We start from the raw sequence: 13,227 nt of genomic DNA on the forward strand, positions 1-13,227 counted from the left end.
TATTTCCCTTTCAGTTCGTGTAGTGCTTTAATTAACTCTCTGTATAATTATGCTAGTATTATTAATATGCTAAAATATTTTGCAAATACTGTAAACGCCTGACAATTATGCCAATTAAGTTTTTACTTTATTAATGTATTTACCCCAGTTTGTGACGATAAATGAGCATGTTGTGTTCATTGTGTTTCAAATGAAACTGCGTGAATTTATTCCTTAACTATAAAAATGTAATAGTTTATCAATAAGCCGAAATTAAATATGTTATATTCACCCTTTAATCTGCACTTCCAGTAAAAATTCCTCGTCGGCAAAACTTTCAGAACCTGAAGTCAAGAGATCTCAAGTATGGTGCAAAGCTATAGACAACTAACACAACCTTTTATAGCCCGCATACTAATAACAGCCTAGATATGTATGTAGTCTAATTTGTTGGGGAGTCGCTCTCCAAACATCGGGTATTAAAATTGCCTTTGAATACGCGTGCGCGTTTTGCATTCAGTTTCGTTTTACGCAAAGCCGTGTAACTATGTATACACTGCCATCTTGTGGCCACGACATATTATCACGTGCCCACGAGTTAATATGATGTTCCCACGAAATAATAACTTGTGGCCACGGCGTATTATCACGTACCCACGAGTTAATATGTTGTGACCACGGCAAAACTAGCCTAAGTGAACCAAACATAACCCCCTCTCGGTCACAGTAAATGCTTCGTTCGACTTTTCGTAGATCATCTACTCTTCCCTGTGCATAACCTCTGACCTACTTTCTGTACGATCTGAATTTCTGCGCTTTGAATTTTGAACACTGAATTTGATGTTCCGAATTTTTTTTCATCTTGAAAACTTGAAGTTGTATTTTTAAAAACTGAATATTTGAAGTCTTAGAAATCGGAACAAAAATCTGCTGTTTGAAAATACATGTCTATTTGAAAATCTGCGATTTGAAAATTCAGTTGTGTTCAATTTCAAATGTTCAATATTCAAGTTTTAAAAAATCGAATTCAGAACTATGTTAAATACCATATAATATTCAGTTTTGTGAAATGACACTTGTCAATAATTCAAATTTGTACAATTCAAATTCAAAAAGTTTTGTCATAATATGAGCTCCATAGAAATCCAGACTTTTAATCCCTTAAATTACTGATGTTGAAATACGAAATGGTGGCGGGTCCGGATTGAATTCCCTCCGGGTCCGGACCTGAGTCCGGACTTTGAGAAGTGCTGGTGTAAACAATAACATCATGCTCTTTGCTGTAGCCATAGATATGTATAAGTAGATTCCCTTTTGACCGCTCCAAGCACGTCCTCCATCTTAACAACAGGGATCTATCTATACTTATCTATGGTTGTACATGCATGAATGGTCATATAGAGATCGCTCAGACATGTGATCAAATGGGCGGCAACCTCTTCAGAACGCAAAGAATTATGGGTATGTTTGGCCCGGCTGGCATAGCAGGCTAGTAATCTGGCATGAAAATAATGAAAAATTAACGTGAAAACAGAATATAATCCTACAAAATGCAGCGAGCTAAAGAAAACATTGTCGGATCATACCGCCTAAAACTAAATCCTTATGCAAAAACGAGATATGACGAGAAAATAAAGGGAATCAAAGGACTGGATCCTTACGAGCAGAGCGACTGGTCAAGGGACGTCAAACTGTTGCCCAACTTCCAGCACCCATATATATATACAACTATATGATATTAAGTGTTAGTGCATACACACACGAAGTTGCGATAATCAGAACTGTCCTTATTAGTGGTTCCATTTAGGTTGCGTGGGACTCAGCAGCGCACCAGCCAGAGAAGAGTCATGGCAGTGCGATGCTTGCACATGTCTGTAACTTATCACCCACAAGTTACCTACCCTCATACATTTCCAGTTCTTTTCTATGGATTCTTTATAATGTGAATGTTTTGATCTAAATGTATTAACATGTTAAATATGTAAAGAAACTGAAATTAAGTTGGTTGTTACTACTATTCAAGTTATGTAATTGAGTTTGTAATTGAGACAGAATTTCATTCAGTCTTTGTGTATTTTATTTACAGAGATGGCTAAAAATCATTAACGTTACATGTGAGAAGAGACATTACAAAATCTTTTGGAAAACAATTTTTTTTTTTTACATATTAGATGTGAGCATGGTGTATAATTCTAACACGATGGCTTCACAACAATACTTGGACACATATTGGTCAAAGCACAGCACACAACCACAATTTTATCCAGCAAAGTCTTTAATGTTTTTAAAAGAAGTATCTTCTGCTCACCAAGGCTGCATTTATTTGATAAAAACAATTTAAAAAAACAGTAATATTGTGAAATATTATTCCAATTTAAAACGGCTGTTTTCTATGTGAATATATAGTAAAGTTTAATTTATTTCTTGATCAAAGCTGAATTTTCAGCATCATTACTCCAGTCTTCAGTGTCACATGATCTTTCAGAAATCAGTTTAATATGACGATTTGATGCTCAAGAAACATTTATGATTATAAATGTTGAAAACTGTTGTGTACCAAATTTTCTTAAAATTCTTTGATGAATAGAAAGTTCAAAAGAACAGCATTTATTTAAAATAGAATATTTTCTAACATTATAAATGTCTTTACTGTAACTTTTAATCAGTTTAACTTGATGAATAAAAGTATTGATTTATTTTATTTCTTTCCCCAAAAAATAAAATAAAATTCTTACTGACCCCAAACTTTTGACCAGTAGTGTTTAATGTTACAAAGCTTTAGATTTAAAATAAAGGACGTTCTTTTGAACTTTCTATTCATCAAAGATGTTCATTTCAACACTGATAATCATAAATGTTTCTTGATCATCAGATCGTCATATTAGAGTGATTTCTTAAGGATCAAACACTGAAGACTGGAGTAATGATGCTGAAAATTCAGCTTTGATCACAGAAACAAATTGGGTCTCCTTACTGCGGTTATCCATGCCATTCGTCGCATTTTTGTCACCTCTAAAACATGGCTTGTACAATTATTATTCCACGCTGGAAAACGATAAAAGGATATTCCGTTCTTAAGCTTTAATCCACTTCTATCGTGAGAACGACTATTGCAGTATATAACACAGCAGGTAGACGGCATCTTGAACTCTTCCCTCCATGCAATCAAGTCTGGCGCCTAATGTTTGTGCCGCGGATTCCCAAAATGCTTTGCGTTCCCCACTGAGAATACGTCATGATGACGACACATGAGCGATCCTTATGGCGTTTTCGGCTGTGTGGTGTAGACGGAGATCCATCGTGCGGTAAATTATAAAATTACCGCCAACTCCTTCCTTGCATTTTCTTTCACTTTGTAAGCGCATTGTCACACAAACAAAATCATTGCGAAAAAACAAGACATGAGCTTTAAAATTAATTAAAAGAGGCTTCGAGGCAGAGGAATTTGCCTCGATCATTTTTTGTAATCGAGTTACTCGAGGAATCGTTTCAGCTCTCGCTTACTTATAGTTTTATATTAATTTAATTTATCAATCTGTCCGGTTGAATAATGAGTGTATATAAAGGCTGGGAAAGCCATCAGCGCCTGCTTTCACGGCACAAATTTTGGTCTGTATATGTACTCAACCCCCTCCCCATTTCCTTCTTTCTGCCCCTTCCATGTTATATCATGTTTTTCTTTTCTTCCATTTTCCATGTGATCCTCATATAATCCATATTTTCCTACTAGGTCTTTTGACACTTTCCACAAATAAGGTACAAATTGCTGTACCACTAATTCATTTTAAGCTTTTTTTTTTTTTTTTTTTACATTTAGACATTTAAAAAAAAATGTTTAGTTAAATGTCCCACATTACCGTATTTGACCAAATTTTTAGATGAACAAAATCTGATTTTAGTATTATTTTTTAACATACGTTGTTTATTTATAGAAAATGACAAAAAAAGTCCCCCAAAAGCTTAAATGTTTTTAGCTTGTCCTTCTAGGCTTGATGATCAGCATTTTTAAGGGTTAAGCACCTTTCACTGACTCTTTACTGAAAAAGAAAATTTTGGGTTTTTTATAGAAGCTATTAATGGAAAGTGCCTTTTCTCCTTTTGCCATGATTGCTTACTCCTCCACTCTCTCAGTGTCCAGACTTGCTGGGCTTGCGCTCTCTTTCTGAGCATTTAAAGTATCCCTTTGACTTAGCTGGCACATGTGCAAAACCAATCACTTACGTTTGCAGCAAGGGCCCCAACACAGACTGAAGGGGTGTGTGTGTGTGTGTGTGTGTGTGTGTGTGTGTGTGTGTGTGTGTGTGTGTGTGTGTGTGTGTGTGTGTGTGTGTGTGTGTGTGTGTGTGTGTGTGTGTGTGTGTGTGTGTGTGTGTGTGTGTGTGTGTGTGTGTGTGGGTGGGAAGGGGAGTAAGGGGGGAAGTGGCTTGGACCAAAGAGAACAGACTGTTCCTATAGAGAATGCAAATGTGAAGGAAGAATTTTATGGCCGATCAGCTAGGTGCAGGAGTCAGAGAAGGCAGTAATTGTGGACCAGCCTGAACCCTGCTGGTCCCCATATGCTGAGAATTAACAGCTCTAATCTTTTATAGCTCAATAACATGATCATTCAGACAAAGGGCTTTGATCTCTGCTCCCTCTACACAAGGGTCACGAGCCTCTTAACCCCGAAGAAGCTCATTCTGAGGAACATTTGAGTGGTGCTTGAACATGCAAAACTTACTGTCACAATGCTGGGATGTTGCGAGTTGGTTGCCAAGGCATTGCTATGTGGTCGCTAAGACGTTCAGAGCGGATTTTAGCATGTTGCTATGTGGTTTCTAGGTTGTTCTGGGTGGTTTTGTACTAGACCACATCAAAAGAGCCAACCGCCAAGTGATATTCTGGTCAATCTGAACCGATTCACCCGTTGTATTGTTATAAATATACAGTATTAAGTAGGGCTGTCAAACAATTATTTTAATAATTGAGTAATCAGTTGATTACTCTGACAATTAACTGAATAATCTGAAAAATATTTTTGTGTGGTAATTAAAATAGACCTAAGTGAACAATATCCTTGAAAATTATTTCAAATACATGTATAATAGGCAATAATAATTCGTTCAGATAAGGTATCAAAAGCAAGTAATCATATGGTTTTATTGAACAAAACTGTGAAAATACATAAAATATTATAATCAAAAGAACTAATAAAACTAAGCTACACTTGTTGTGTGATCTAATCCTTGTTTAAAATTGATTAAACAACATTTAATTCAAATGTCCACTTAATCTTTCATATTTGGCCATTTCTTTATGACAGAAATGCTGCAGCCACTGTAATTTCTTAAATATGTGGACATCCAAACATGTAAACTCAGAGTGAGGGTTTAAGCTTTTATTTTAAACAGTTTAGGGCTTCAATAGTTCCTCAATTCTATTTGAGTATTTGATTTAAAAAAAAAAATCATTGATTGCATTTTGCCCGTGTCAAGTATTCGTCAAAATACTGGAAGTGGCACATTCCACATATTAAACCCATTTAAAATCATAAAGCATAATGTTAAGAATTTACAAATTCTATTATTCAATTAAATAAATATATGTGATAAAGGTTTAACACATGCACTTTAATTTACATGCATGTAGGTTACATATGTGCGTCTCAGAGCAGCTTTGTTCACAGTAAATGCTGCTCCGCACAAACTGTTGTCATTTACATGTGTGGAGAAACACAAAAACATCTCTACATGTTATTATGAGTTTGGGTTTATTAACATTCATCTGGGAACGCTATGCGCTATTTTATCAGATTTATAAGGCAAGTCGTTTATAAAGCTATGCAAGCACAGGAGAATGCATCTATATCTTTTTCAATATGCTAACTGTTAATTGCAATTTTCAAAATAAAAGGTTAAACCCTCACTCTGAGTTTACAAGAAATTACAGTGGCTGTAGCTTTTCTATCATACAGAAATAGCAAAATATTAAAGATTACGTGGACATTAGAATTAAATGTTGTTTTAGTCATTATTAAACAAGGATTAGATCATGCGGTTAAGTGTAAAAACAATCGTCAGGCCATTGGTGACCTTATTGTTGTATTTTAAGTCATTTTAAAGGCTATTGTTCACATTGATCTATTTTTATTACTACAAAAAATTATTACTAGATTATTTGTCAGAATAATCGACAGATTATTCAATTACCAAAATAATCATTAGTGACAGCCCTAGAACAGTTAGCATATTAAGCAAAATACTGATGTATTCTCCTGTGTTTGTGTAGTTTTATAAATGATTTACCTTACAAATCTACAGAAATTTTGCATGTTGTGTTTGCAGATAAGCATTATAATATACCCAAACTTACAATAATATGCAAAGATTGAGTTTGAGATGCTTCATGTACACAAGTATAACTGTTTGTGTGGAGCAGCATTTACTGTGAACGGAGCTGCCTTGACACGCACGTATTTAAATAAAGCACATATATTAAACTTGCAATATTTATTAGTTGAATCGTGGCATTTGTGATTTCACAGCAGCATTATGCTTATGGTTTTTAAATGAGTTTAAATGAGCCCTGAAAAAATGGTCTAATAATGCGTTTCATGAATTCTGAAAAAATGGTCTAATAATGCGTTTCATGAATTCTTATCCTTGGTATGCACCACTTCCGGTATTTTGCTGGTTACTCTACATGGGCAAGGATTTTTCGTCAAGTACTCAAATTGAATCGAGGAACCGTGGCAGCCCTAGCATTTGCAAAAACCAGTTAAATGTTTTATTGGATGTCTAAATGTTTTGTATCTGTTAACTTTCTGTTGCCCTTTCTTATCTTTTGCATTTTGTTTGTGTGCTTGTAGCTTCTGAACAGATTTCGGGCCGGAACAGTTTCTCCGTTAAATCAGGCAGAAGTCCATTGCAGACACTACAAGAAAATGACCAGGTATGTATTTCAGCAATGAAATCATTGAAATGTTGATTAACAGTTAGAAGTGAACTTGACACATTTGAAAGCAATTTTAAAGTATGAATTAAAAAACTTTGGGGGATAGCGCTGGTTAATAGAGGATAAGGGTGCATTCTTTGAGGCCTTGGTGTTGAAGGGACAGATTTTAACAGCAGTGGAAGTTGAATTACTAAAATAACAAGCTCACATTCCTGGAGTGGCTCAATTCATTCACCCCCAACACCTTATTTTTAAACAACCGTCATCTCATGAGGACACATGCCAACCATCTGACAAAACAAAATAAAATGTGTCACAACTATGTCAGTGGATTCTGCACTAAAGGGTAGTGTTAACATATAAATAAAATCTTTCAGTCTGCTCATGTTTTTCCAAATTTGTATGACATTTCTTCTGTTGAAAAGAAGACTGCTCTATTCATATGTGACCCTGGACCACAAAACCAGTCTTAAGTCGCTGGGGTATATTTGTAGCAATAGCCAAAAATACATTGTATGGGTCAAAATTATTGATTTTTCTTTTATGCCAAAAATCATTAGGAAATTAAGTAAAGATCATGTTCCATGAAGATGTTTTGTAAAATTCCTACTGTAAATATATCAAAATGTAATTTTTGATTAGTAATATGCATTGTTAAGAACTTAATTGGGAGAATTTAAAGGTGATTTTCTCAGTATTTTGATTTTTTTGCACCCTCAGATTCCAGATTTTCAAATAGATGTATCTCGGCCAAATATTGTCCTATCCTAACAAACCATACATCAATAGAAGGCTTAATTAGTGAGCTTTCATATGATGTATACATCTCAGTTTTGTAAAATTTAACCTTATGACTGGTTTTGTGGTCCAGAGTCACATATAATCGTAAAAGATAACTGGGTTTGTCAAATTTCAAAATTGGCAAACGCAGGGCCCTGTGATTTCCGCAATGTGGAAAACGTAGACTGAATCTCAGGATACAGTCATAAAAATTGTAGTTTACAAGTTTACTTGGAATGTCCAGAGTTCAGGATGAATTAAAAGTAGGTCAGTACACTTCAATCAAAACGCCATATGGACTAGTGTCTGTGAATATTAAGCTCCAACATATTAAATTTGAATCCTGTATAGAAAATAAATTTTTCATAAATTATTTTCATAAAATGGATTATTTAAAGATGCTTTTGATTATTACATTTAATGAAACCATTAAAATGGTATCCAGAAAACTAATGAAAACAAAAAATAATTTGGTTAAAAAACAACTAAATTTTCCATTATTTACCAAAAAAATGTAAATACACACAATATTTATTGAAAAAAGGGGGTATATATATATAAATTATTTAATGATGCTTTTGATTATTACAATTTAATGAAACCATTAAAATGGAATCCAGAAAATTAATGAAAAAAAAAAAAATATATATATATATATATATATATATATATATATATAACATTTTTTCCCATTCTTTTTAAGAAATGTTTATCAAATAAAATTATTTACCAGAATACAGTAAGTCGATTATTTAAAGATGCTTTTAATTATAATTTATTCAACCATTAAAATCAAACCCAGAAAAATAATGGAAAACACAGAATTTGGTAGAAATCTTCCATTTAGAATTTTTACTTAACATAAAGATTATTTACCAGAAAAAAAATGAAAATACACAACACAGTATTTCTTGAGGTGGGGGGGGGGGTATATTTATTTTTTTTATAAAATCAATTATTTAAAGATGCTTTTAATTATAAACATTTTAAGAAACCATTAAAATGGAATGGAATCCAGTTAAATTAATGGAAAACACAGATTTTGGTGTACAAAAATAATAATAATAAATACATTTTTCCATTGTTTTTAAGGAATATTTATCAAATTATATATGTTTATATATATAACATAAATTATTTAAAGATGCTTTTGATTATTGAAGTTTAATTAAACCCACAATGAATGGAAGGCAGAATTTGATCAAATAAAAAAAAAATAAGGAAAACATTTAATAAGGACTTTGTTAAACTTTTAATAAATAGCTGTTAAATTGTGTAAGTTTCATGATTTCAATTAATTAGATATGCTTTTTGATTAATACAATTTAATTTAACCATTAAAGTCTAGAAAAGTCTAGAAAAATTAAATGGAAAAATCTAAGTTTTGGGAAAATAAAATGGATTTCATAGGGCCCTACAAACATAGTACATTAAGAGTAATCGTGCACCACTAAACGTCTCCTCAGACAAAATTAAGTTGTACGGGTTTGGAATGACACAACGTGAATAATGGCAGACCTTTCATTTTTGGGTGAACTATCTATCCCAATAAAGCTCTGAGTGGAACATCTAGATAAAATCCTTCCAGTTGAAACACTACCAGCTCATCAAATCCTATTATATTCCTGCCGTTATCAAACCCATCTGTGGCTCATCCCCCAGGCAAAACCGTTACCCTCCCATAACAGCTATGTGCCTCATGGTTTCACAAGAACTTCCCTTAAACAGCAACCGTCGTATCACAGTCACGCGAATACGTGCATTTGCATGTAGTGCAATCTGTGGTTCCCATAAGTGCATAGTTGAGAAATACACCAAGATTGGGTTTTAAAGCCAAAAATTCTGAAATTCTGAGACTTTTCTTTTGTATAACACAAATTTTCATCTTTATTTTCATTCCCTTTCCTTTTATGCCAGCTGGAGCATTCTGCAGTGCAGGCCACTCTGCAGGGTCGAAGGGAACTCCTGGAGGAAACCTGTCACACCCACACCCGCAAAAGACGTGTCCTCAGCCCGGAGGACCTCCGCCACCTAATAGTGGACGATAAACACAAGTTACTGTATTGCTACGTCCCCAAAGTGGCATGTACGAACTGGAAACGTGTGTTGATGGTGTTAACAGGAGATGGGCGCTTTCGCGAACCACTGGCGATTCCAGCCAGTGAAGCTCACGTAGCGGGGAACTTGCGTTCGCTCTCGGAGTACTCCACGGCTGAGATCAACAAGCGCCTTCGCACATATTTAAAGTTCGTCTTCGTGCGCGAACCCTTCGAGAGACTCGTCTCGGCATATCGCAACAAGTTCACCCGTAGCTACAACACGGCCTTCCATAAACGCTACGGGACCAAAATCATCCGGAGGCATCGTGCGGATCCCCAGGCTGAGGCGCTGGAAAAAGGCAACGATGTTTCCTTTGAGGAATTTGTGTATTATTTAGTAGACCCCCAGACTCAGAGAGAGGAGCCATTTAATGAGCATTGGGAACGGGTTCACTCCCTTTGCCACCCTTGTTTGATCCATTACGACGTGGTGGGAAAGTACGAGACTCTTGAGCAAGATTCGCGCTACATTCTGAAGTTGGCAGGAGCCGAAGGAGAGGTCAAGTTCCCGGCTACGTCCAAGAGCACCAGGACCACGGGCGACATGGCCGCCAAGTTCTTTGACAACATCAGTCCGTTTTACCAGAAGAAACTCTTCAACCTTTACCGAATGGACTTCTTGCTTTTTAACTACTCTGTGCCAGCATACTTGAAACTGAGATGAGGGTTTCAGCAAGCTTCAAGTGATCTTAAAACTTGCGGCTGACGTTTACAATTTCGCAAGTGGATTGCCTAAGGGAACCTGTTGAGGATGCGGCATCGCCCTCACTCCCTCAAGGCGAAATTCAGCACTGGGAACAGATTAGTGCTGGCTGTGGTCTCGAAAGTTCACAGAATACTGTCTGCAATTCCTTTGGCTTCGGTAACTTTCGACCAAGCTCCAAGTATGTGCCTTTGTCCTTCTGAATGTTGATAAGTGAAGCAGGATTCTTCATCAACGGACAAATGCTATGAATGTTTCATTGCCTTTAATCTTCACCACCCGAAATGATATTTATGGTATTGTTTACGTAGCATATTTATTGCAGATTTCGCTCTTGAACTGGAACCAGCAAAGCCTTGACGTTAATCTCAAAGAGATTCCTTGAAGCTGATCTCAAAGCCTCCTTTTCAACATTCCCTGGATATGATTTCAGACTTAACTTTACGCCCGATCACAAAGGTAGTTTCCAAGTCTAAAGGTAACAAACTGAGAGTAGTCAAGGCTAAGGGATGAATTTAGACTTCTCTTGCATTCGCAAACTGGACAAGGCTGTCTACCTTTGGCCGGATTGGCTACTCTAGAAAGAAATGGTGTTCTCACAGAGTCACCCATTTATTTAGCATGCGACAGGCTGGGTAAACAGTGCATAGCTGTGGTTGGGGAAAGGTAGACCCTCTTCAGTGCAGCTCTTGTTGAGCTATGGATGCAGGCATTGCAGGTCAAACATCAGCATGATCCTGGGAGGAAACATTCCTCTTATGAATTTGTAATAAGGGTTGAAGTGCAATAAAGGTTTTTAGAGAGGAACCAATATGTGTTAGGATCCCTTAGAACTTTTAAAGTGAGAGAAAAGCAATCCTTTTACGTCTTAGTAGTTTTCACGACTATTTGAGATGTTTTCGGTTCATTAGCACTTGAAATGACCCTTAAAGGAGTAGTTCACTTCCAGAACAAAAATGTACAGATAATTTACTCACCCCCTTGTCATCCAGATGTTCATGTGTGTCTTTCTTCAGATGTAAACTATTTTTTTGAGGAAAACGTTTCAGGAATTTTCTCCATATAGTTGACTTCTGTGGTGCCCGTGAATTTGAACTTTTTTTAAAATGCAGTTTAAATGTAGCTTCAAAGGGCTGGAAACTCAAGGAAGAGTGGTCTTATCTAGCAAAACGATTGGTTATTTTCTAAAAAGGTTTACAATTTACACACTTTTTAACCACACATGCTCATTTTGTCTAGCTCTGTGATGTGCATGCGTACTCTGAAAACTGAAAAAAAAAAAGGTAATTGCGACTTTTTATCTCACTATTCTTTCACTATTTCATATCTCACTTTTATTTTTTTTTCTTGCAATTTCGAGTTTACATCTCGCAATTTGACTTTTTTTTTCAAAACTGTGATATATAAATGCACAATTGTAGGTTATAAAGTCAGAATTGCTAGATATAAAATCAGAATTTGCAGGATATAAACCTGACAATTCTTTTTTTTTCTGCAATTGCAAGTTTGCATCTCACAATTCTGACTTTTTTTCTCAGAATTGTGAAAATATGAACTCACAATTGTAAATTCTAAAGTCCAGTTCTGAGGAGGAAAAAAAGAAATTGCAAATTTATATCACACAATTCTACTTTTCTCGGAATTGCAAGTTTATATGTTTATATCACACAATTGCGACTATTTCTCAGAGTTGCGATTTAGAACAAGCATTTGAGATTAAAAAGTACATTAATTGTACTTGGGTTTAATTTTCTGTGGGGAAAAAAAATCGTTTCGCTAGATAAGACGACGACTTCTTCCTCGGCTGGAAATGATTCCAGCTGAGGAAGAAGGAGAGCTCTTTTACACTGCATTTTGGAAGTTCAAACTCTCAGGCACCGTTGAAGTCCACTATGTGGAGAGAAATCTGGAAATTATTTTCTCAAAAAGCTATTTCATTACCACCGAAGAAAGACAGACGTGAACATCTTGACAAGGATGACAAAGGGGTGAGTAAATTATCTGTACAATTTAGTTCTGGAAGTGAACTAATCCTTAAATAAGTTCTCATCTCTTTGGAAAAAAAGCGAATGGCTTGTTTTTCTGGTTGAAATGATGGTGAAACCTTTAGAGAAAGGGTGAGAATAAGGCGTCTGACTAATATCTGGCTTACAGGCAGACATGTCCTAGTGCACAGTGGGTACCTTGTGTGCCACACTGCATTTGCTGAAATTGCTCTTGGAAATGTTTTGTTGGAAAATATTTTCAATCTAGCTAATAAGGCTCAATTTCAGTGTTATGCTGGAATCTTACAGCATTTTGTGAGGACAAATGAAAATCATCTGTAAGTCTAGGTTTATAATACATTTCTATGGTTCATCGTTCGAACTGGAATTCTTGATTTAACATCAGAATAATGACTCAGAGTATGAATGTATTGTAAGAGATTGATTCATGAGACAGTGTGTTTGGGAAAGCCAACTGTATGAACTGAGCTGTTGAAAGTGTGGCAACAGTGTGTGGTAAACTAACAGTTTGCACCTGTTTTGTAAGCTTGTGGGCATACATGTGCTGCAAAACTGTGAATGCCAATGTGCACTAGACAGTATGGAATCTTGCTTTGAAGGGTAAATAAACTTGTTTTCAATAATTTTTTCCAGTAGGCAACAGGGAATGCATCGACCAACAGCTTTCTTTTTTTTGGTTAACATTTTAATTATAAATGGCCTCTGGTACGACAGTGAAACTTTGTTT

General features: G+C 35.6%; 1 protein-coding gene across 1 annotated transcript in view; it reads left to right on the plus strand.

Moving 5' to 3' along the window:
- The window catches only part of LOC141291528 (carbohydrate sulfotransferase 11), a 32,745-nt gene extending 19,525 nt beyond the window's left edge, over window positions 1-13,220 (plus strand). The window contains exons 2-3 of the mRNA XM_073823683.1: window positions 6,827-6,909; window positions 9,610-13,220. Coding sequence (XP_073679784.1) covers window positions 6,827-6,909; window positions 9,610-10,455 — 929 coding nt within the window. The 3' untranslated portion in view covers window positions 10,456-13,220. The remainder of the gene's footprint in view (window positions 1-6,826; window positions 6,910-9,609) is intronic.
- The last annotated feature ends 7 nt before the right edge of the window (window positions 13,221-13,227 follow it).

The sequence above is a fragment of the Garra rufa genome, chromosome 18 (assembly GCF_049309525.1).
Source record: "Garra rufa chromosome 18, GarRuf1.0, whole genome shotgun sequence".
Taxonomy (NCBI): Eukaryota; Metazoa; Chordata; class Actinopteri; order Cypriniformes; family Cyprinidae; genus Garra; species Garra rufa.